At 47.2% G+C, this 24,552-nt stretch overlaps 3 protein-coding genes across 5 annotated transcripts; 2 read left to right on the forward strand and 1 right to left on the reverse strand.

The window, feature by feature from the left end:
* Nucleotides 1–606: 606 nt before the first annotated feature.
* Nucleotides 607–2,234, forward strand: B3GALT9 (beta-1,3-galactosyltransferase 9). Its single transcript, XM_074891229.1, has one exon. It carries the CDS (start codon nt 1,084–1,086, stop codon nt 2,200–2,202), a length of 1,119 nt encoding a protein of 372 aa, XP_074747330.1. The 5' UTR covers nt 607–1,083; the 3' UTR covers nt 2,203–2,234.
* A 1,542-nt stretch (nt 2,235–3,776) lies between these two features.
* Nucleotides 3,777–11,927, reverse strand: PSMD5 (proteasome 26S subunit, non-ATPase 5). Its single transcript, XM_074891237.1, has 10 exons — nt 11,650–11,927; nt 11,303–11,447; nt 10,575–10,688; nt 9,989–10,117; nt 9,160–9,269; nt 8,574–8,716; nt 7,894–8,085; nt 6,956–7,065; nt 6,168–6,308; nt 3,777–5,631 (listed from the first exon to the last, which is right to left on the reverse strand). Exons 1-10 carry the CDS (start codon nt 11,841–11,843, stop codon nt 5,374–5,376), a joined length of 1,536 nt encoding a protein of 511 aa, XP_074747338.1. The 5' UTR covers nt 11,844–11,927; the 3' UTR covers nt 3,777–5,373.
* A 1,330-nt stretch (nt 11,928–13,257) lies between these two features.
* Nucleotides 13,258–24,044, forward strand: CUTA (cutA divalent cation tolerance homolog). Of its 3 annotated transcripts, none has more exons than XM_074891154.1 (7): nt 13,258–13,461; nt 15,918–16,066; nt 19,418–19,612; nt 19,764–19,823; nt 21,074–21,119; nt 21,472–21,564; nt 22,095–24,044. In XM_074891154.1, exons 1-6 carry the CDS (start codon nt 13,381–13,383, stop codon nt 21,523–21,525), a joined length of 585 nt encoding a protein of 194 aa, XP_074747255.1. In that variant the 5' UTR covers nt 13,258–13,380; the 3' UTR covers nt 21,526–21,564; nt 22,095–24,044. The 3 variants fall into 3 exon arrangements, with proteins under 3 accessions (XP_074747255.1, XP_074747254.1, XP_074747256.1); XM_074891153.1 differs by having other exon boundaries at nt 21,472–21,521; XM_074891155.1 differs by lacking the exon at nt 19,418–19,612 and having other exon boundaries at nt 21,472–21,521.
* The last annotated feature ends 508 nt before the right edge of the window (nt 24,045–24,552 follow it).

Here is a 24,552-nt window from a genome sequence, read left to right on the forward strand (position 1 = left end):
AACGCCTCTTTGTGCTCCTCTCCCTGCTCAGTCCACTCCCCGTGTGCCAGAGACAGCCTGGCCCAGCAGTGCCCACAGCCTTAGGGCATCCTTCACATCTATGGGGACCCCCCACAAGTTAACGCACCAAACCTCCATCTTGGGAGATGCAGAGCGCTCAGTGCAGGGGTCAACTGCCAGGGGACCAGGGAACCAACACCAAAAAGGCACAGCTGTAAAAGAAAACAAAAGCCCAGAAAAACAGCAACAGACTGGCAGACCTAGCACAGATTCACAACAGTACCAGGGGACCCCTTTTACCGAGCAAGCTCTAGCAGTTGCTTCACTTTATTTCTCAGAGACCCAACCCCAAGTGTCAGAAATTAATAAAGGGAAAGGCTAGAGTTTTGCTTGCTTTGTTTTTTATGCAGCTGCAACACGATCATTCCCTGGGATCATCTTTCCTCCCCGCAGGCAGGTGAGGTGGAAGCCGTAGTCTCTGGGTACTGGGCAGTAACCGGATCCTGCAGACCCAGATCCAAACGCTGCCCTGTAAGCCTCTGCCAGGGAGAAACTGCCACCAACGCAGACCCTGCTGCGGGGAGAATCCCACCACCATGCAGGTAAGTGCTTCGGCTTGTTGCTCAGCTGCAGCAGAGTGGCCAGCACAGGGCTGTTCCCTCTGGGACAGCGAGGATAACATCTTCCCCTTCGGCTTCTTACCATGCCAGCTTTCCTACAGCTTTGTCAGGCCAAGCACCAAAGGCTCTCCTTTGAGGACACATTAACATTACAGGTCCTCATTAGTATCTCAGGCCTTCAGTAGCAGAAAACAGTAAGAAAAATATTAATAGTGAGTTATTCTTCAGTATTTCCGTGTATGGGTGCACAGAAAGGAGCCTTCTGAACTACAGCATGGTAATGTCCTCCTCAGCTCAGGATCTCGCTGTGCCACAAGTAGGGTTGCTTCGGTTTCTAGGAAGAAGACAGCCTTACACTAATAATGCAAAGACACCACGGTATAAAAGTTGTGATTGTTTTGCATGAATATATTAGAAAATGAAGAAAAGCTTTGCATTTTAGTAGCAAGAGAATTCAGTGTCTATGTCTTCTCTTCCCCAGCTGACACTCTGCAGGCTCCGGACTCACCAGTGGTGCTTCATTCTCTTTAATGTCTTGCTTTTCCACGTGCTGCTTTTTGGAGCAGATTTACTGGAGGAATATTTCCTGCGGTCATTACCTCTTTCTTACACCGATGCAAAGACACTTGAAATCAGGGAGAGGGCCAGGAAGCTAGATACAGATCCTCTAAAGGCCAATCTCTCTCACACTGTCAGCAGTGCAGCAACATGCCCTGATCAAGAGATATTTTTGCTCGTTCTTGTCTGCAGTAGCCCAGAAAACAGAACAAGGCGCAACGTGATCAGGCAGACATGGGGCAACGTGACAGACACCGGAGGTTATGCTGTCCTTACTCTGTTTGCTTTAGGAAAGCCGGCTTCGGTAAGCACCCAGCTGGAGATTGATGAAGAGTCTCAAAAGCACAGAGACATTATTGAAGGCAGCTTCATTGATTCTCCCGAGACACAGACACAGAAGATGTTGATGAGTGTGGAGTGGACAGTGACTTTCTGTCCCCGTGCAAGGTATATTCTTAAAACAAACGAAGACATGTTTGTCGGTATTCCAAGCCTGGCTGGATACTTGCTTAGCTTAACACAGCTAGAGGACATTTACAGCGGGAGGGTCGTTCATCAGGGAGTGCCTGACAGAGACCCCGAAAGCCCTGGCTTTGTTCCCATCCATCAATACTCAGAAGAGTTTTACCCAGATTACTGCGACGGGAGCGCTTTCGTCATGTCCCAGGACGTCGCTCACAAGGTGTATGTGGCCGCCAAGGAGGTGCCGATTTCAGTGCCCCCCGATGTCTTTGTTGGAATCTGTGCTAAAAAAGCTGGCATCAGTCCCATTCATAGCTCTCGGTTTTCTGGGGAGAAGCACATCAGCTACAATCGATGCTGCTATAAATTCATTTTCACCTCTTCCAACATGGAGGAGGATGAGTTATTTAAAGACTGGAAGGAGACAAGTGATGGTAAAGATTGCTCATTACTGGAAACTTACTACAGCCTGGTGTCCTGCAAGGTTTTGACCTATATCGATAAGTTCAAACAGTTTAACTTAGATAGAATAAAAAATGAGATTCTTCATTTCGTTGATTAACTTTTGTGAAGAAAGTCTGAATTTTCTTTTACCAGCTGCTTTATCCTGTTAACATTAATAACCATCTCCTGTTAGCTCTCTTCCCTCCACCAGCAACTGAATTCTCAGTGCTATAGTGTGTTACAGTAGCAAGAGAACTGGATGTACTCTAGCTGTGTAAGTACCTACATAAAAGGAAAAAAAAAAAAGTATTCCAAGAAACTGTATCCAGTGTTTTTCAGGCTTTAGAAGTCCTCTACCTCATGCCAAAACTCCTTCTGCATTTTTCATCTGTGAGGCATCACCTGCTTCCAAAGTATTCTCTAACAAAGGGGAATCTACTGAAAGTCCACAAAAGGGCACAACTTCCGAGCAGCCCGTTTTACAGCACCGGTGAAACTACACGAGACATTGACCTGTCATGGGAAGTGCTCAGGTAAACAGCCCAGGGAGAGCCTGGGCAAGAAATCCAACTTATCCGATCCAGAATCCTGTATTTCCATCAGTCCTGGCATCAGAGAAACACGGACACAAGCAGCGCACTGCCGTAACATGACACTGGAGAACAGCATCAGCAGTGAAGTCACAACAAACTCACCAGCACACCGGTAACACCGACCTTACCCAAAGCGTAAAAATCCCCCAAATGAGGAACCAGTCGCAGAACACAAACCCCCCCCCCATGCCCACGGCCTCTGGGTGAACGCTTCCACACCAGCTCTGCCAGCAGCAGGAAGAGGAGCTGGGCCAGTCTGTGACAGACCCCGGTACCTCTGAGGGCCCATCTACTCGTCCTGCCGTGAGGAGAGGAATTCCAGCTGTGCCCCAAAGGATCCACAGTTCTTAAAGTACCAAGTTACACTGCTTGTTAATCAGGGTCAAATGAGTTTTGGTTTGGGGTGGGGTTTTTTTTGGTTGGTTGGGTCCTTTTTTTAAATCAAATTCATCAAGTTTAGCATGTTACCTCAATTCTCATTCCATTTCTGTTTTTTCCTCAGTTATCTCCACCTGTTACTTTAGGGGGGGAGGACAGGGACAACACACTTAAATTTTCCCGTTGTATTTAAGATACCCCAGCAGCAACATGTAAGCCATACGGCAACACAGGATGGGTAGAGAACTACATGTGAATAATAATAGGTAAGCGTTTGATCAATTAATGGGAATGTTGAGCTCAAAGCTCAACAAAATAAAGCATATGTGCATACATAAAAAATCCCCTTGTTTGGCATCTCTGTGTATTCTAAAATATTGCATTTGGCAAACGTACCATGCAAAGCAGATGCTAAAGACTTAGCACACAGAGTAGCCTTCAAAAGCAACAGCTGAAAACACACATGGAAGAGACTCATGAATTGCAGAAAAGGTTTCTATATTGATTTCTTTTACTGAGATTTTAGTATTCGGCTCATACAGAGCCACCAGCGCACAAAGCCACCTAAAATAACAAAGCTGAACTGCCCAATACAAGCGCAAACTAAGGACTTCTATACTCTTTTTCATTTCCTTTTTAGCGCTTTCATGTTTTTTCTGGATGCAGGGTTCACGAAGCTTCTGCGCTCTCTCCGCTCGCAAATGAGACGCTGTGTACTGTGTTTCTCACTAGCAGATGTTTATTACGCACATCTAGGATGAAAGCATCATCAGCAGTATAATGTTGGATGACAACTTTTGTACATATTAGATCGTAAGCAACAAGGCGGATCACCTGCATTCAGAGAACTTATTAAACATTAAGGGATCTTCCTCAGCTCCCCTGCTCCTCTGAGCCCGCTCTGACACCTTGCCAGCAATTTCTGGCAGGCAATATCATCACCTCTGCTGCAGCTCAAAGCTACTACAAGCAAGAAGAGAGTTACTGCATGACTTGATCATCCTGCTTCACTTGGCAGAGTAGGGACACAGGGCAAGTACTTTCCATAGATACCTGACACGCTACTAAAATAAGCCCCAAAAGTAGTAATTTCATGTTTTATTATGGTCCCCCAAAGTTATTCCTCAGATTTGTTTCTTACATCCTCAACAAAAGTAATATAAACCTTTTGTATAAAGCAGTCTCTGTTTATGGACAAAGACACATCACCAGGGTGTCCAGCTAGTTTTGCACCTGCAGCTGGCTGACCATCTTCCAAAGAAGATGCACAACTTGGCAAGGTGCTACATTTCCATCCTCCCAATCCAGTTCACGCCCTTAAACGTGAAAGCTTTATGTTCTTACCCCTTTCATTCTAATTCAGACAACTAAAATAATACATTTTTTTAAAAATAACACTTAAAATTAAAAAATTTTATCTGTTAAAAAATAGCGTAAACGATTTAAGATTTGGTTCTGAAGTAGACTTGTAGTTCTATAGCTCATGCTCCTTTTGAGCAAGTAAACTGAGCTGCCACACAAAGTCGCAGTCAACAAGGGAGACAAAGCTCCCAATTTGGTTTTATACACTAAAGCGTGCATTCATTTGTTTTTAAAAGGGCTAAAAGCTTTTTTTCCCCCCCCATCCTCAGCATAAAATGTAAACAATATTTAGGATTATTTATTCAAGCAAGACTTACATCCAGCAAGTTGAAAACAGAAGAGAATCCAGTTCGTACTCCCTCACGTGGACAGAATGTTACTAGCTTATTCTTACCAACAGGGCTTCTGACAGTATGACTGGCTAAAAGAGTATGTGCCATGCAAGTGCCAACTTCAGCAGATATAAAAAAAATTTTAAAAAGAGAGAGAAACTATGGCAGCATCTGAGGTTACAAACCTCAAGGTGTTTTGGTGGTTTTTGGTTTTTTTGGGGTTTTTTTTGTTTGTTTGTTTTTTTTGTTTTTTTTTTTTTAAATTGAACTGTGATCTACTGAGAAAACACGATAGGAACTCCAACCCCAAGAACAGTTTAACTAAACACTGATAATATCTGCAAAATAAGACACAGTCAGCAGCTGACTTGAGTGCTTACCTTGGTTACTTGTCTCACAACAGTACACAGAGAACTTCTGCCATGACATTCTATGAGAAATTATGCTGTGCCCTACAGGTTTTGATTTTCTCTCACGACTCTCATTTCAAATAGATTCAAAGTGCTTCATGTTCCTTTAGAGACAATCCAAAGAGACTCCCATGGGGGGAATCTTTACACCTTATATCTTTTAACACCTATTTCAATAACATGCTTTGCAAGAAGAGGAACCAAGACAAAGACATTATTCCGCTCCTTCCACGGCTGTAGTAGAAACTGCCTTCACATAGTAAGGGCCTTCACGCAAGTAAGCCCTAAGCCTCAAGTAATACTGATTTCCAAAGATTTCCGCAATAGTTTTAGAGTTTACAAGGGCTTTAACCAGTTCGTATTTGGCATCCTTCGAAGCTTTGTCAGGCTCCACAGATCTGTCTACGATGTATTCCACAAACCCTGGACTGTCAAGCATCAACTTCTGGGCCCACGGTTGATTTGCAATAGCCTAAACATGAAGACAAGAGAAGGGGGAGGGGAAACACCTCATTTTAAAAACCAAAACAACAGTTACACAGTAGGCTGTTACACAAATAGTCAAAGAACAGAAAAAATTAAATGGGATATTCATTCTACACAGTAGTTACAAAAATCACCACTCAAATCAAGCAGCAGGGTTTAACACTGGAAAACAAAGACTTTAAAGATCAGCACTGAGCTGTATTAAGTGAAGTGCTTATCTTTAAGGTTTTAAGTGAATTAACACAGCAGTGCCTCCGATATTGAAGCAGCACCCTAGAGCATGGCTGTTGCTCTCCTCCCCGCCCCCCCCCGGCCATTTATAAGAAAATAAGCATTACAGACATGACATGTCTGCTGCATTATTTAAATGGTGAATGCAATGGGGGAACAATGCAAAAGGCCTTAATTCTCACCACTTCAGGCCTTCAATAAGTTTGTGGCATTCACTTAAAAAAAAAAAAAATCTGAGCGTGAACGGCAATACAATTCACTGTATTATCTTTAAAAACAAAAAGCACTTACAGTAAATACCCGTAAGGCCCCACAGTGGAGATCTGGGAATGGCTGGGTACTGATGCTCCTGAAGAGCTCCAACGGCTCGCTAGACAAGGATGTGAACCATGATTCAGTCATTCTTAAAAGGTCTTCTGTCTGCTGCTCTGGCTACAGGCATCACGTACAAAAATGAGAGTTTGATTAGGATCACAAAAAGCTTTCAAGTTTTGAGTATATGTTCAATAGTTAAGGAAGTTATTTAAAACAAACCACCAGCAGATTAAACTAAAATAGTTTAAATTTTCAACTTATTTTCATGAATGAAGAAATGGCATTCTATATTTCATTTAGTTTGGAGGACAGATTTAAATAAATCGATCTTGATACATGAGGTAAGTGCAGTCCTGCAAAACAAATGAAAACGCCTGACTCGCTCATTTAGAGCTACACTATTAAAACCAGATCACTGGATCTAAAGAACATACAGAGGGATTAGAGCAGTTTGCCACTATCCCTTTAAGGCACAAGAATATTATTTACTCTCATTCCCTTGCCAATGCTGTCTTAATTTCATGTTTTATAAACAGATTTCAGAACACCTGGCTTCTTACAAATAAACTCAAAATTTAAGCAAACAAATAAATCAGGGAATTTCAAAACAGTGAAGTTAATGAATCGGAATACTAGAAAGCTACCACTTCTACCTAAGCCAGATGCTGCAAAAAGTCTTCACGCAATTAGTCAGATGCACAATAACTTTTAACTCTTATAGATTTAAAGGGGAAAAGAGACAACAAACCAAGCCACAAACTTACAGGCAAGTAAAGAAGAGATGAAATCGCATCCAAGCATCGAAGTCGTAACTCTGTGGGGGCATTCTTTGCCTGATGCCCTATTCTGTTTAGCAGATTTTGAAATCGACTTCCTTTGAAAATAAAAACAAAAGCGCTTTTAATTAATTCAGGCAGACCGCTACAGGAATACAGAGTTACCTGTCAGTCACATTATTCTACATTAACTGGTAGAATGTGTTGTACGTTAAACCTGAGAAAGGCAACTTCCTGATCTACTGTAACAAAAGCAGTGTAAGATTCTCTTTGCTTCATGTGGATCCAAGATAGACAAATCCAAAGCTCTTATGTTAATTCTCCACACTACCCAAACATTTCCAAAAAGGAAGTTATGCGTCACAGATAACTGAGTTATCTTGGGAAGTGTGGACCCTAGTACACTTGTAATTAGAAATCTTCAATCCCATTCTACAATGCTCCAATAGGTATCTGCCAATACTTAAAAACCAAAGTTTGGACTAGCAGCAAGAAGTCTAGCACCTACTTTGAATCTGCTGAACAGTTTTATATTAAGAGAAACAATGCAGTCTTTACAGAAAGCATCATTACACAACAATTCATTTTTCTATTGCTGGCGAGAAGGTCATGACATCAGTAGAAACAGAGGAATCTAAAATAACCCAATTACTGATGATTCGTATCATGCAGCTCACTAGAAGAGAATAATTTGAATCACACTTGTGGTATCAGAATTCTAGCTGCCAGACATTTCACACTGCCATGCCCAGCAAGACAGTTAAAAATCACCTTATCTGCAATAGCACAGCTATTCAGACACCCTTGATTATTATTAGATAAATACATTTTCCAATTCCTTTCTCTGTTACACCAAACCAATTCACTCTTGTATAGTAGGACATACTGAGAAAGTTTGATAAAAAAAAAAAAAAAGAGATACTGACTAGTTTTCTGTAAAACCTGTTTGCCTTCCACATTTGATCCCAGGATTCCCAGCGTGTCCACAGCCACTCCAATCATGGTCGGATCGTGACTTTCTGCCATTTCAAAGACTTTTTCCATGAAGACAGGATATCGTTCACAGATCTGCTGTGGACTGTCTACAACAGCCAGATTTCCAAAAAATTTAACAAAACCTGAGAGAACAAGACAAAAAAAAAAAAGCATTCAGAGTGGAGGAACAATAACTTTAACAATCTCAAAATTAAACATACATCAGTGTAAGATTGTTTCACTGCTAAACTAGTGTTATCAAGTCTGAATACTATTTGTGAAAGGCACCAAAGAACAAAACTAAGGAACAAGCTAGTATTTTGGAAGTTACTTAACTCATGATGTAACAGCTGTCTTCTTGAGTTCATAAAGAAAAAAAAGGCTACGCTAACACAAACTTCAAACATATAGTACAATCTCTCCAGATCTTACCTGCCCTACCACTGTTAATGAGTAATATTATTCATGTGTTAGGCTGTCCTTCAGCATTTTTTGTACACATTCAACATACACGTTCTAATATACAAAAATTCACGTGAGCTTTCAAAACAGAGGCTTAACAGTCCTCTCCATTTAACTCATTAATAAAAGCAAGCAGTGAACACTGGAAACAAGAAAAGCATGATATAACCTGGTAAATAGAAGCCTGAGAAAGGATCAGACTCTGCACCAACAATGATGTTTGAAATTTTATCAATAATTCCTTGTTGAGCAAGATACTGACGCCCATGTGGAGTATGGGCCAGGGAGGTCACCATCTCTATACACGTAGCTCTGTAACAGACAAACAGTTATTTGGGCCTATTTCAGATGGGTTTTTGAAGTACTCAGTGATTAAGAAAAAACAGGTTTTCTACCCTTAAGACAAAATCCAAACAAACAAACAAAAAAACCCCAAATACCAAACTAGCCCAATTGCCCAACACTCCTCCAGCTGTCTTCCTTCAGGTGCATTGTTAAAAGAATTCTAAAGTGTTTATGTTGCAACCCAGCATTACAATTACCACAGCATATTGGGGAAAATTCACCTTGGTTCTCAAATTTAAGTATACAGTGTTTTATATTCAAGGCTGTTTAAGGAGGGGCAGATAGTGTTTTCCCAAAAAGGGTTTAAGGAGAAACACACACAAATGTGTTTAAAGAGTGTTATTTTAAGACCAAACATCAGAGTTTCAACATCAGGGGAAATCTCATTGGCAAACTCACTACCAACATACCTGACCAGCACATCATCTCCGGTCAGCTCTCCAATTAACTCTGATATTAATCCACTGTTTGCACAGTAATTTAGCGAATCTGCTGACACTGAAGAAATCTCAACAATTAACTAAATAAAAGCACAGGGAAGAAAAGGCTGGTTTATAAAAACATTATAATGATAACAATTCACAGTAACAGCCAAATACATCTTACAATGCTAACTAACCCTATATATATAAAATATAGAATTTCATTATGTTTTCATAATGAACTTAAATGTTTGCCTGAAACAAGTTCATAAGGAGTTCCAAGTTTACAGCACATGCATTTGATTTCTATTCACAGTTTCCCATTAAGTTTTACAATGGCCAAACTGTATTTTTCTCCTTTGCTGTACATATCTAGACTGACACATCTGGCATCTCTCTCTTGGTCTCTTCCCCCCCATGCAACAGTTTCAACAGCACTTCACATCCAAAGGTTAAGAGACTACAGCAGCTATTTTACTTTCAGAGAAGCAAACATTTTATTGTATCTTTAGTAACTCTGCATAGCCCTTCCAATTCCCTAGGCACAAGTTAGAAAATAAGAGGTAAACAGTAATTCACACTTTTGTACCATAAACTGAGAAAGGGAAGTTATGATATTATTTGAGGGCCAACACTGCTGTACTCTTCCTACTCCTTTGTAGTCTTAACAAAACATAGACATGAAGAAAAGGTTGTAAAGCAGTAATGAATATTAATTTAAAAGCAAGCCATAAAATCCAGATTGTAAATCAGAACTACAGTCCAAGAGAACTGCAGCATCATGTCATTCAAACGCAAACGTTGATCGCATCCCTACCTCATATACTCTGTATCGAACAACATCATTTGTTGCCATGACATTTTTCAAGTCACTCAACAAACTGCTCACAAATAAAGCCTCTAAGCCGTCTTGCGTCTGTGCTATTCTTGAGAGAGATTTGATGGCCTAGAAACAAAAGAACAAGTTATTTCAAGTAAAACACAAAGAGAAGAAAATCCAAGATGATCTGACTTACTTTCACTGTTCTTTACTAACATATTAAATCAAGTTACACATCTAAAATTTCAGCTGTAATTCACTTTTCAATGAGAATTACTGCATTACAGGACAAAAGCTAGTTATGGTTACTGTGATCCAAGTCTCTGACATTAAATTCAGATCTACGAATTCACTTTGGCATTAACAGCTACTGGGAGATAACAGCTGTGGGTAAATTTTCTACCACATCTAAGTAACTTGTGGGCTTAGAGCACCTACGTGCTTATAATATCTTTCAAGCAATGTAAGTTCCCTTTTCTTCAAAGAAGAGGGGAGACTGTCATCTCAGACACAAAAGAAAAGGTGTTTTGTCCAGTGTCTACACCCATTTGTAGAGGAAGGAAAAAAAAAAAGCAATGCTTACCTCTTTAGCCACTGCTATCTTCTCTCCACCAATGCAATTTATTATTTGCCGTAATAGTTCAGGACTGTTGGTAATTTCTGTAACAGCATCTGAATTTTCAACAATCCTCCCAATCTAAAGACATGATCAAACAATTGTAGAAGATTAAACCGAACTTTTTCCACTATAAGGACATTCAAGCACTGGAACAGCCATCCAGACAGAATCGCTGGTTTTGGAGATACTCAAAAATCAACAGGACGATACCCTGCACAGCCTGCTACAAGCTGTCCCTGCTTTTAGCTGGGGGCTGAACCTGAAACCTCTAGAAGTCCATTCCAAACTTGATTGTTTCACGATTCTGTTTAAATTAATGCAACAAGTGTCAAGTTACTACAGCCTAGTCCTCTTCACTGTTTCCACAATATTATTCAAAGTATCCTGAATATCAAAATGTTGCTGCACTTAATTCTTATGCCACCTGCTGCCAGTGCTGGCTTCAAATTATTTCTGTCAAGACATAGTTTTATTCACTACATTTAACAGACACATCATAAAGCATTATATACTAACACATTGCACAATATTTATCCAAAATTGCATGAGTAAGACCACAACTTCTGCAGAAAACACTTGATGTAGTGCTTCCATCACAAATTAGGACATGAAACAACAGTAGCAGATTAGAACTAACCCAGCCTGGCTCCAGACAGAGCTCTGTCCCCTCCTCCTGGAGGAAAACGCTGTACCTGAGATATGGTGAGGATTTTCACAGAGTCGTCGGGGTGAAAAAGCCCTTTCTGAAGCTCTTCTCTGAGGTTCTGGATGATATAGACCGGGTCCAGGGCCTGCAGGAGCCTCTCCAGGATGGAAACACACGCAGACACCTGCTCCCTGGGCGGGACAGAGAGAAAACCAAGCCTTTCAGGACGGGGACGCTGCCGGGTGCTCCCAGATCCTCAGCTGCCCCAGCCCCCGCCCTGAAGGAGGGCAGGGAAGGAGACGGCGTAGCAGCAGGAGCCGCCCCGCTCTGGGGGAATGGGAGAGAGGAGGCGGCGGGGCCAGGCCAGGCCCGCGACACCGGGCCGCCGCTCACCGGTCATTGACGCTGAGGAGGGCGAAGAGCGCTCCCAGGTGGTCGTCGCTGAGGCGGGCGCGGAGGGCTGCAGGCGGCACGGCCTGCACGGCGAGCCGCAGAGCCCGCAGCTCCTCCAACGGCGCCTCCCGCCGCGCCGCCCGCTCCAGCAGCTCCATCACCGCCTCCGCCATCTTGGCACCGCCCGCAAGCATCGCGAGACCCCGCCGCCCCTAGCAACCGCCGCGCCGTCGCCAGGGGCCCCTTTCGCGTCCGCCACGCCGTAAACAAAATGGCGGGCGAGCCCCGCGCCCCCTTGGCTCCGCCCACCTCGCGGTGTGATTGGCCAGGCGCGAGGGGGGGCGGGGCCAGAGCGGGGTGGGGCAGTGCGGGGTGTGGCCGCGGCTGAGAAGGGTTTAGGGCGGTGCGCGGCGCTGCCCTGTTCGGGGAAAAAGGGGAAAAATGGTGTTTGTGTGGAGACGGGAATAAAAACCGCCTCAGGCGGGAGAGTCAGGCACCGTCCTCATGTGCACCCCGAGCGAGCTGGGGCCGCGCTCGCAGGCAGGGCGCTCCCTGGGCTCGGGAGAACAGGCCCCTCCCTGCAGGGCCTAACGCGGGTGTCACCCAGGTGACATGGGGACATGGGAGCCCAGCCTGGAGATGCTGAGGTGACAGAGCTGCACCCCGGGGCAGGTCCTGCTGGCTGGGAGGGGCTGCAGCACCAGGACCCCTGCGCTGCCTCTCATCCCCTGCTCGTGGTGATGGGGAGAGCGTCACGGTGGGACACGCTGCAAGAAAACATGGGGTTTGCTTCACGCCAGCAGAGAAAAACATTTTTTCAGCCCGTGGCCAACATGGGAGGCAACTGAATGTGGCAAATACATGATTGTTACTGTACTGCGGAGCTGGGGGTATTTCACGCCTCCCCGAGGCCTCCAAGCAGGCAGCGCGTCTTCAGCTTCTCCCGGTGCCCGCTCTCCGGGACAGTGCCCAGAGGTGCAGCCCCCAGCTCCGGCTGAACCCCAGCTCGGGCTGCTGCAGCAGAAGTGCTGTACGCTGCAGGCTGACAGGGAATATGCTTTCCGAACAGTTTATGAGAACTGGCAGTAACGTAATGAAGTTACAGCGCGACACAGAACGGAGCGCTCTGTTCCTCTGCGCTGGGTTGCTTACAGGAGCATTTCAGGCCCAAACAACACAACAGGATTTAGCAGCTTCCTAGTGTTTCTCTCCAAAGAGTACAGAGCGCCAACAATATTAAATCTGAGAAGGTAAGTATTGTATAGGTGGGAAAACTAAAGCAAAAGTGCCAAATGGCATCAACAAGTGTCTCAGAGCACCTGAGATCGTACTGGGAGAACCCCAGTGCACCCCAGTGCTTCCACTGGAGGGAGAGATTTCTCCAGCAGATGTTGGTGCAGACAGTTTTGATAACAGCACCGATACTACGAGGGTACTTTTGTCCCTGCTATGGCTTCGACCCCACTTCTGGGGGTGCTGGGCCCTGGCATCTGTCCACCCCAGCTCTGCAGGCCAGGGCAGGAGTGCCATGGGGACGCCGTGGTGGCCCACGGGCCCGTGCCTCAGCCCCACGCTGGGGCGGGCAGGCGGGTACCAGCCTGCAGGCAGCTGGGGAAGAAGAGGAGGAGGAGTTAGTGCTTATTGCGGGCAGCCTTCCCAGGCAGCCTTCCCAGCTCTGGGCAGAGCAGGTGGAGGGACAGAAGGGACGCAGCCTCTCGCCTGGCTGGGGAGATGGAGTGGCTGAGCCAGCGCTGCCCGCTGCTGCCTGCTGCCCAGGGCTGTCCTCGGCCGGGTCGTGGCACCTTGCTGCTGGTAAGTGGGAGCCCTCTGGCATTGCCAGGGCTTGCTCCGTGCTTGGGATGGGGGGATGCGGGTGACCCGCTGGGGAGCACGGTGTATGCCAACCCAAGCTACCGTGGAAATGCTGCTGTCTGTACCTTTATAAGGGAACCTCTGGGGGAAAAAAAAAAAAACTAAAAGAAGAAGATCATGCAGGAGGAATGTACTCACTCTCTGCAGAGAGCGAAGCAAATTTCTTAGGAGTTTTTTTCCATTTGAGCTGAGGAAACTCACAGCGTACTCAAGGTTGCCACAAGCTGTGCTTGGGGTATTGAGGGGTTTTTTGTACAAAACTTCATCAAAACTAGGCAAAAAGTCCTACCATGGTAATTTTAAACCCTAAAGCTGTTTTTAGTTCACCAAAGCCAAAAGAAATCTTGCAGAAATCTTAGTCTTTCTAAATTCAACTATCATTTTGCTGGTCAGTGAAATACTTAAAATCTCACAGCAGGTTTTTCAGTTTTGTTTACTTCAACATTTGGCAGTCATGAGTTTATTCGGTTTGTCAGGTAGGAATCCTGAAGTTTTGCACCGTCCCTTGCCAAATACAATTATTCTGGAAAAGTAAGGGGACTTTTATCTTTCTTTTCAGAAAAAAAAAAGGGGGGAAAACACCCCAAAATCTAAGAGAGTGATCACTCTTGTACTAATATTCAATCACAAATGTTCATAGGGATTTCCTCATCACATGCACATACATCTTCCAAGAAGATTAATGATTGCTATGCTGAACAGGTCAGATTCTTTTTTTTTCCTAAGCAGGGAACATGATTACATTCTAATCTGAAAAAATTGATACACAGCATATCTCTGTTTGGCTTGTAACTATCTGAGTAGCTTCTGGGATTTGTTGCATAATATTTGTTAAACAGCTTAGTGGAAAAAAGAGCACAAAAGCAGCTCTAAAAATTATTATGAGAAGCCTTGTGATAACAAAGAATATTTCCTCAAATGTATTGGAAAAGAGAAGACAACCAGTATAGCACATCAGTCATTTTCCAAATGGAAAGGAGCTCCAGTCTTTGTGGTGACAAGAGATATTTTTTTTAATTCAATCTTTTTTAAAAACAGACATTGGCCCTGTAGTGGGAGGTTTTTCAGAGGACAAAGGAGGGTGGAAACAAGGGGAAAAAGGAATATATTCTTAGTCTTATAAGCATTTTTTTATCACTGTGGTTGAATAAGGGCCAGATGCTGTTTATTTCAAAAACAAAAGACAAAGAGAAGAGCAGCTGTGCAGAGACAGCGAGTGCTGCAGCCCCGGGTACAGGCACCATCCTTCGGCTATTACTCAGCACACCAAATTAACCTTGCTATTCCAGCAACGTCCCTGCTGAGATAATTATGTATTTTTACACGACTGTGTTTATGGCATGTGAGTACCCAGAGCAGCTAAGGGGCTTGCCAGGAATAGCATCTAATGTACAGCAAAACCAACTTGTTGCCACTGCACTGCCAGTCCATGGGGAGCATGTTATTGTTTTCTGCAGCCCAGTTGGACAGAAACAGCCCTACAGACCTGGGCTGTCTCCATAAGGATTTCTGTGCCCGAAAGGGTCCAACTTCACTGTCCTATTAGTATCAGATAATTAAGATGAACTGAACTTAAAACCTGCATTTAAGTCTTACCCTCTGTTGCCTGCTACGTGAGTCTGTATCGTAGCCTGGGTGGGCTGCACAACACTATCAGCAGAAGAGAGTAATCACCCCAGGCTGACAGGGCAGGGTGAAATCTCTCCGGGTCCCAGCACAGACTGTGTTACGCCAGGCTTCCCAGGGCTCTGCTCCTGCATCAGGCTCCAGCCCAAATCTGTTCCCCAAGGTCAGATCCCTACCCCTGCCTGACATACTGCTCTCCTCCTTCCCACATCCCCGGGGAGGCAGAGGGTCCCACCCCCACCGTTTCGCAGAGGGGTGGACATGCCTCACCCTGGGCACACAGCAAAAGGATGGCTGCAGGATGCGTCCTCAGCAGGAACGGCGTGCGAGCCACGCCTGGTGGGTCCCCTCTTGCTCGTTTTGGCAATAGAAATGTATTTTAACAGAGATAATCAGGGATTTACCTCCTTATTCTTCTTCGGAAAAGCAGTCCTGGCTGCTGAGGCCGTCGGGGGGGGGGGGGGAGGGTCTGTAACCCCCATTAGTCTGGGGTGTGACCTCCCACAGCAGAGGTCTGGGCACCTCTGGGCTGATCCAGGCTCAAAAACTGACCCTTTCCTGTCCAGAGCACTTGGCACAGCACTGGACTGGCCCCACTGTGGGGGAATGAACATCCCTATGAGCATGTCTTCACTCAACTTACAACTAGTGTTACTGTAACATTAAAAGAAGACTCGAGACTTCCCTTGAGCCACCGATAATGTAAATGCTTAGTTTTACAAAACGCAGTATTTCCCCTAACATCATCGCTCACATGTTTTGCGTTTCAGGTGGTGATTCTGTCTTTGCTGATGTACCCGGTGCTGAGGAGCCTCGCTCTTCAGCTGCACTCTGCCGTCACGGGCAGCTACGTCTCTGGGACCCACTCCATCGCCTTCATCAACTGTCTCAACGAGCAGATTGCCAAGGATATTGCAAGGTACAGAGGCGCTTCCCCTGCTTGTCTGCCTGAATTGTTCGAAAGCGGCTTCTCGTGGAATAAAGCTTTTCCTTGTCCCTCGAGAGGATCTGTACTTCTCTGTACTTTGCACTTCCACCCAAAGGGTGCCACTTTTCTCTTACACTCTCTCTCTCTGTATCACATATCGATTTACCAAGAGCTGTGCTTTCTAAAAGAAAGCTGACATTTGCCTCTTAAGTCAATGCCATGGTAACATCAAGCCAATTCTCAATTTCTTCTACTGCCTTTCGTTTTCAAGACCCATTTTAAAGCCATGGCCCTAAACCTCTGGGTCCTCAGATGGATTAAGCTACAGCCCCATGTTCTCTGATCTACCACAGTCTTTCTTCTTCTCTAGAACAACACAGATAACAAATTCCAGGAGAGGTGTTTATGGAGAGGGACAAAGCACAGTACACTGCCGTGAAAATAAATAAAAGATGAAAGTGGTCCACAGCAAACATTAGAACAGGCACTTGTGAGGTACCACCTGGATGCCTGCACTCTGCTCACCAGATAAACTTCAGGGAATGAGGGCTTTACCTTGATTTTTTTTTTCTCTTTTAATGTATGAGATACTTTGCATGATATTTTGCATGCAGAGGTTTTTTTCACACATCTGTTAGTCCCTGACTCAATAGACGGTTTGTTCAAAGTACTGAAACCATGTTGACTGGGGAAATGTTTATGATGGACCATTAAGTTTCCTGCAATACCTCCTGCACTGTTTTCCCTGCTACCCTGCCTCTTGCCAAAAACTCTCCGTCTTCTGTAAAGTGCCCAAACAGTCGTTCAGGAACTGACAGGCTACTGAAAGGGATTTTGTGTCACCTTAAATGCTGCAACTGTATTAAAAAATTCAAATAGAATAATATCTGCACTGCTTGATGTCTTCTGAAAAAAGGAGTAACTGTACATGGCTGGTGAAAAGAGCCTCAGTTCCTGAAAATGCTTCATATTAACAGCTTTGCAAATGTTTTCCACTCTTTGTTCCTTATCTTGCAGGGAAGGGAGAGGAAATAAATCACTCCCCATTGCTAAGATATATGTACTTTGTTTCTGCTTCTACTGGTGGAGTTATTCCTTTGTTTGGGAATTTCGATGAATGAGCCATGGTTGTAGAGGATGACACAGGGCTTCTACACTCAATTTCCCACACACCTTTTTCCTGTGCTGTTGTGTTTATTCTTCCTTTACATTGCTCAGTGGAGCACTCACTGCTCTGCAAGGAAATTTTCCGCTGGTTTTAAGGAAAAGGAGTTCAAGCTTTGTGAAAGCAGATTAGCTGCAGGTAGAATTCAGCATCTGGCTTGTTTGCTGCATCAGTTCTAACCCAGTTTAACTGGATTACTATTAACTTAAAATCCTCAGAAGAAAGCCCTGAGTCCACACAGGAGATGTAGCCTCTCCCCTGTGCCTGCTGTGAGAAGCTGACCCCTTTGGGCTGGATGGTGTGGCCACAGCACCTCACATAACTTATCTAACACCCGAGCAGCCTGTCAGCCTCCGGTTCTGCCTTGAACTTGTACCTATCATTTTCTTTGCTTTTCTGCTTATTAATATTTCATCTGTCTCAATTCAGAGCCTATTGTGAGGCAGGGACAAAGAAACACACATTAAGTACCCAACCCAACGATATCATGTATTATGCAAATATTTTCCACAGATCACGTTCAGCTTCTTATAATGTTTCCCGTTCCCATGGTGGCTGCTTGTTTCCGCTCAGCTTGCTAGAACAAAGTTCAGGATCTCAGTTAGGATCACAGTTTATTGGGACAGAGCAGGAGCAATTAGAAGGTACTCACCCAAATCAAAAGGTTCCTGCACTAAAGTGACTTGGAAGTTGCAGGCAACAAAAACAAAATGATTTGTGCCATGTGTTTGACATGACAAACACAGCGGGGATATCTCCGCTCACGCTGCTGCAGTTTGCTGGTCGCCAGATTAACTCAAGATGCTCTACAAGCATTAAATGCCTCGAACTGGCTGCACATGGTGAGAGCAAACAGCCCGGAGCCTCCCCGGACGGCCGTGGTCCCCTCTGAGCCATCAGCAGAGAGGAGTCCACCTCCATCACCTTGCTGTGCTTAAACATTAAACCCCATCCGACGAGTTAGCTGGGTCCAGGCACTCTGGTGCACTGCTGGAGTGACAAGATGTTGCAGAACCGCCGGGAAGGGCTGCTCCTCTCCCAGCACTCGGGCTGCTCCCGATTCCTCCCCGTCCTGCAGCAGAGCTCGCGCAGTCCCACAAGGGCACCTTTGCCTTGTGCTCCTAGCTGCAAGGTATAAACCTCTACAAAGAGACCGAGAAAGCAGAGATGATACTGAAGACATGGAGCTTATGCACATTCAAACAAGAGCCCAGCTTTCCTTACGGGTCAGAGGCCAGACTGCAACACGATGCAGTTGCACATTAACACCTTGGCCGGGGGATCTTCAGGTCACAGCCCTGGGGGAGGCACTTCTTGTGCTCCTTCTGCTCATCTGCTCATCGCTAGCCAGCGACCAAGTCTGTCATATTTTTACAGTTCATAATGTCTTTTTGAAAGCTAAGAGTTTCTTACAGTTTGTTTTGTAGTCACCTCCAGGCTGTATCATACCCTGGATGTAAGGAAAATAAACTTTTAACTTGCTCTGAGCCAAAAGCATTCTGGAGAACGTTTTGAATCGGAGCAGTAGCTAATTGGAATGCTTTTAATTCTTTAGCTCACTAGGAGTTAATTTTTGCAGGTTGTTCAATCGAGCCTTCCACTACCTAATAACTCCTGTCTTCTCTGCAGTTCAATGTCATCTAGAAGTTACATGTTTGCATTGTCAAAGCACTTGGTACAAAGTAGTGCCCGGTGAGGCCAGTGTTAAAGAAAACCAAAGGTGAAGTCACTAGTGCAGCGCCTTTAACAGAGCTGCCTGCAAGAGGAACGGGGCTGCCATCTCTGTGAGAAGGGCCCACGCATTGCTGTGGTCAGAAAACACAACATTTGACCTAGTTCTTCTAAAAATCCACCCTGAGATTGCTTCAGTACTCTTTAATCACTTAAATATCACTTCTGCTGGCAGGCCCAAGCAACTCTGCAATAACAAATCAGCCCACAGCTAAAAGAGGCAGCCGGAGGGAAGGAATTTATTTGGGCTTCAGATTTCTAGGACATTTTGGGTAGAAAAACCTTGATGTTGTTAATTTAACAAGATCCACATTTAGTCTGCTGTGCGAGGAAGAGGCACAGTTGGACAGTATAAATACATGACTGGGAGACAAACCCCTTCGCGTCCGTCCCAGCCCCAGTTCTCGATGCCCTGTGGCTCAGCCCCTGTCCTGGTGTCCCCACAGGAAGATGGGGACAGGGCTGACAGCGGGCAGGGTCCTTGCACCCTGCGAGGCACAAGTCCCTTGTGCTGCTCCAGGCCAGGAGCAACACCCAACGTCAACAGGGAGGGACAGCGGGGAGTGTCCCAGAGCCCTGCCGGGAGGACCTGAGCTGAAGCAGCTCCAGCTGGAGGTCACCTTTGCCTCTGCTTTCTCAGGGTAATAATTAACCCCCAATCCCACATCTCCAACGTCAGAGCTGCTGCTGGCAGTCAGGGGCAGCACGAGGGAATGTCCCTGCGGCTGGGGGCGAGCGCTGAGCCGCAGCAAGCTGGGGACAGGCACTAACTCCCCCTCCTGTCTCACCCAGGGCCATCATGGATAAGAAGCTGGCTGCCTACGTGAACATCCTGCCGAAGAGCTCAGCCTTGTAAGTTGGGCCAAATATTCCCCAATGGAGGAGGCAACCTTGGGCTCCCCGGGTAGAGGAAGGAGGAGATGGACACCCCACGGCCCCAGGGAGAGGAGACAGTTTCCAGAAGGCTGCTGGTTGTTGTTGCAGGTGGTGGAGATGATCCTCACCCCTGCAAAGCGCACTAAGCTTATTAAGGCGTGCAGATGCTCTGGCTGCTAGTGGGGACCATTTATTTATTGGTTACTTGGCTACAGAGACCTAGCAAAGAGCAAGGTCATTTATGGTCCTGAGGACATGGCGCCTGTTTTTAGAGGACCTAAAAAGAAGCTAATATAAGGACCAAAAAAACCCTTTACAATATTAAGCAGCACTTTTATGAAGGAAGAACAGTATCTTTGACCTTGAAATACGACCAGCCATGCCCTGCAGATATCCTCAGCCATCCACACAAAAGGATTGCACTTGTTAGAGGGGTTAAAAAACAAAGCCCCAAAACAGCCATTTGCTCATAGGATCACCCTGGCCTACCCCTGCTAAAAGAAGGCAGCGGGTCCCCACATCCCCCCCCAGGCTCTCCCAGAGCCCAGCTGAGGCTGCTGAAATAGGGCAAACCCAGTAATATCCTTCTTCCCCTTATGCTTCATCCCCTATGAGCCACAGCGGCCGGAGCCGAGTTGCTCATGCAGGGCCCTGCCTGCTTCAGCCAGTTCCTCCTCCATGCCCCACTCAGGAGACACCACGACGCCTCCAAATGCCTCCTCACACAGGAACCCCACGCACAGATGAAGTCACGATGACCTTCTGTCAACATAAATGTTTTGAAAGGTCATATCTGACTCATGAGAAGTACATCTCCTCTCCTGCAGGGAAAAAAAGGAAAAAAAGCGTGATGCTGCCGCACTCAGCCTCCCAGCCGCAGCCATGCCGCAGTCCCTGCAGTCACCATCCCCCGGACGCTGCTTGGAGCAGGATCACCACCACACAGCCCCCCACGGGCACCCCAGTCCCAGCTCCTTTGCTCTGCCCTCCCCCCTGGGCAGCTCTCTCGAGGCTGGCACAGCCAAGGAGGCTCCAGGCTGTAAATCTGAGGTGCTCAGTCACGTGCACAGCAAACTTGGGGCCAGCGATGCTTTTTGAGCACCACTTTGTAAAGGAATGGCCACGTGCAGAACGCACCAAGCAGGGAAACTAATCCCCACCTCGAGGGATCAGCATGGCTGCAGCCAGAGCTGTATTTACTGATGCTTTTTGTCTTTTAAATCTAGATATTTCTGGAAAGGGGAACTGGAAGAATCCACTGAAATACTGCTGGTAAGTGACAACTCCCCATGTCACAAAAATCCCTGTCCTAGTCAGCCCCAGCCAAAAGGGGCTGCATGCAGGGTGGTTTGGGGAGGGTGGCACCAACCTGCCTGAGATCTGGGACAGTACCAGGACCCCGAGCACCTGCCTGCGGGCATGGCAGGGGTGGCTGGGGGTGGCAGCCTGGCTCAGCCCCTCACATTGCCACCACAGGGGACCCCTGGGGAAGAGCCCAGGAAGGGCTCCTGTCGCACCGCTGGCCCTGCCTGATGGGTGCAGTGGAACTGCACATGCAGGATTGCTCCATCCCCTTTACTTCTCCCTTGGTTTTTGCTTTGTTTTGGTTTTTTACTCTCCACAGTTAGTGAAAACAAGGACATCCAAAATAGACGAATTGTCCAACTACGTCAGGTGAGGCTCTGGCTCCGCGGGAGCACTGGGTTTCCAATCCAAGGTAGGGTGCTATCTCCTGCTCAGGCTTTGGGAGTCAGGTTCCTTCAGCCCCTTCCCACCCAGGGGGATTTAAGTGCTCCTGATGTACCTTGTGAGCCAGAAGAACCCAGACACTGCATCAGAAAAAAAACAACCAAACATTGGCAGGAATGTCAACTGTTGGGCTTCAACGAGCCCCTCCATTCTGGGTACAAGGAGGGATTCTCCTTCTCCTAGCACAGGTTATTCCCTGGCTGCCTCCTGGCAGGACTTCCTGCATTTCCCAAGCACTGAGTGGTGAGTGCAGCCAGCTTTGGGCCAGGGCTCCTGGCAGTCAGCTGCCGGCTGTGGTAAACCCCAAACTCAAAGCAAAATTCTCACATGGCAAAAAGAAGATGCGGGTGCTTTGAAGTCAGTGGAGAGCGTGGGGCAGGGCTGGCGCGCACGGCTGGGAGCGGAGCCCTCTGCTTCCTGCGCCTGCGAGTGGGAGCGGGTCTGTCCTGCCACCGGGCTGCTGGTGACACTGTTCCTCTGCGTCTGTTTCCACTTTAGATCCATCCATCCCTTTGAAATCCCTGAAATCATCAGCCTGCCTATTGACCAAGGAAACCCTCTCTACCTCAAATGGATAGAGGAAAGTGTCCCACGGGACTAACTGAAAAGCGCAGAAAGCACCTCACTTTTGGGGAGACTGGGTGAAACGTGCTGGGCCGCGCTGCCCCCCCCGCGCAGGCAGGACTTACACACACGCGGGGAGGCAGTTCTATCTTCCCGTGTTTGCTGTAACACAGAAGCTTGGGAATTTTGTTTGCACCCAAAACATCCCCTCCTTGGCCTGACCCTGTGCTCCAGGGAGTACCGAGCAGCCCGGAGGTGGTGGAGGCTGAAGTGGGGAAGGGCTACACGCACCGAGGCCTGTCGCAGCCCCATGGACGAGGATGCACAGAGATGCTCGTGTCAGGACACTGCAGCATTTGGGGGCTGTCTCAGCTGGCCAGCATCAAATGCCAGCTGGTAGCCATGGCCCAGCAGCCCCCAGCAGTGCCGCACATCCCCGCAGTCAGCTCCTGAATCCCTGCCGGGCCCCCCCGGTCCCCAGCGGCTGGTGTCACAGCATCCTGCCCCGCTCTGCCTCCTGCTTCCCCAAGCCCGGAGGCAGCAGGATGTGGCCGGGCACCCCGCGATGTGCCGGCTCACACCCTCTCCTGCTGTCATGCAACGTGCTGGTTCGAGTCTTACAAAATGCAAGGAAATGGGAAATTTGGGCAGAAGGTGCTTTTAACCAGGAGCCACGAGCAGCACACACGCTGACCCTGCCCTACCTGCCAAGCTGGGTTGAGCCGGGCTGAGCCAGGCTGAGCCAAGCAACAGATGTGGCCAGTTCAGGGAAACCAAGTGCCAGCAGGACCAGGGGGGGCCCTGCACCCCCTACCCACGCCTGAACGGTGGTTTTCTACCTAGGCCAAGTTTAGCCTTGTAGAAATACGTTCATGTTAATAGTTTAATGAGATATAACTTCTGGAACAATAGTGAGTTATTTATGTGACTGGGAAGGGAATAAACAGGAGTGTTTCTTACCTGGGCGGGCTCACACGTTGTCACAGTTTGCGGGCGCAGCGTCCGCAGTGAGCCAGGCAGGAGGAAGGGCCCGTCGTGGGTTTCCAGCCCGATGCTGATCGATGCTCCACTGGCTCCCACCTGCTCGTCTCGGGGAGAAGTGGCACAGGGCGTGTTGCAGGCACTGAGAGCCGTGCCCGCGGGCTGGCATGGCCCCCTCAGCCCTCAGAGGTAGTGCAGGGAAGGCTCGCAGGTGCAGGAAAAAGAAGACAAGAGGGGAAAATGGTCTGAGCTTGGAGAGCAGGCAGCTTTTCAGTGCTAAATCTAAAGAAACAGGGTACCAGCTAGGCACCTTCTCTGGCAAAAAAGGAACAAAGCACATGAAGTGAGCACTGGCACCCCCAGGCCAGGTCTGGACCCAAAGCCAAGCTTTATTTAGCCCTGTCAGGGCTATGTTGTCCAATGTGCAAGTTTTAGGCTACGATTACACGGATGGGGCCATTTGGGACCTCACCATTTAGGACTGGGAGTGAGGGCAGCCCCTCTCTACAAACCCCATCACTGGAAGGGGTGTCCCTGTCCCCCGCTGCCCCGGACCCCGTGAGGATGCACCCACACTCGCTCCTTCGCATCTTTCCACCATTCTTGTGCTTCCCAGCGGATCTCTCCGGCCAAGGACACACCTCAGCCTGGCCTGGAGCACGGCCCAGGAGCACGGGCTGACCCCCAGTGCCCAAACTCAATAATCCTGACGCTACAAAGAACCAGTGATGTTAAAAAAAAAAAGACTTTTTAATTGTACATCAGACATATTAATTACAACTTGGGTATAACAAGAGTTGGTTATTACAAGCAGCAACCTGAACTCATAAATCTTTAGAAGGTGCACAGAGTCATTATAGTATCTATTACAGCTAATGCAAAATATACTCTGCAACAAAAATATTTTTAAAGGCTCCACATTCAATTCTCTGCAAGAGGCCAGAGGACAGGGGACAGAGAGGGGAGAGGAGAGGAACCAGGGCTACGCGCTGTGGGTGCTCCCACGAGTGCAACACCCAGTGGCACATCCTGCGGGAATAACCCGCTCGGCAGCCCCCGGCCCCCCCCGGCAGCAACTGGGACCATAACAAGGGCTTCCTAGGCACTGGTGAAAGGGAAATACTGTAAGTGATCCTTTGGTGAGAAAGCCAAGGCAGGACGAGGAGCAACCCCGCTGGCTGCAGGAGCTGCACCCCTCCCTGCCAGGGACGGGGGGTCCTGGCAGCATGTCTCCCAAAAGGACGGGGCCCCTCCGGCGGTTCTCCCCTCCGGACGAGCCGAGATGCAGACCCCGAGGGGGCCAAGCACCTCTCCCCAAGGCACATCTGACCCCACTCGGCTCAAACCATCTCATGGTTGGAGCTGGACGGAGCCTCCTCTCCCAGATCTCGCCCCGCATGAGCGCCCAACA

This window comes from Strix uralensis, chromosome 21 (genome assembly GCF_047716275.1).
Source record: "Strix uralensis isolate ZFMK-TIS-50842 chromosome 21, bStrUra1, whole genome shotgun sequence".
Taxonomy (NCBI): Eukaryota; Metazoa; Chordata; class Aves; order Strigiformes; family Strigidae; genus Strix; species Strix uralensis.

Excerpts from the sequence above, each read along its gene's own strand:
- PSMD5 (XM_074891237.1), bottom strand. The coding sequence starts at position 11,843 with ATGCTTGCGGGCGGTGCCAAGATGGCGGAGGCGGTGATGGAGCTGCTG. Across the intron at positions 10,689-11,302 it reads AAATCCTCACCATATCTCAG|ATTGGGAGGATTGTTGAAAA; the intron begins GTACAGCGTTTT and ends TCATGTCTTTAG. Across the intron at positions 9,270-9,988 it reads TTCGATACAGAGTATATGAG|TTAATTGTTGAGATTTCTTC; the intron begins GTAGGGATGCGA and ends GCTTTTATTTAG.
- CUTA (XM_074891153.1), top strand. The coding sequence starts at position 13,381 with ATGGAGTGGCTGAGCCAGCGCTGCCCGCTGCTGCCTGCTGCCCAGGGC. Across the intron at positions 19,613-19,763 it reads TTTGCCTCTGCTTTCTCAGG|GGCCATCATGGATAAGAAGC; the intron begins GTAATAATTAAC and ends TGTCTCACCCAG. Across the intron at positions 19,824-21,073 it reads CTGCCGAAGAGCTCAGCCTT|ATATTTCTGGAAAGGGGAAC; the intron begins GTAAGTTGGGCC and ends TTTTAAATCTAG.
- B3GALT9 (XM_074891229.1), top strand. The coding sequence starts at position 1,084 with ATGTCTTCTCTTCCCCAGCTGACACTCTGCAGGCTCCGGACTCACCAG.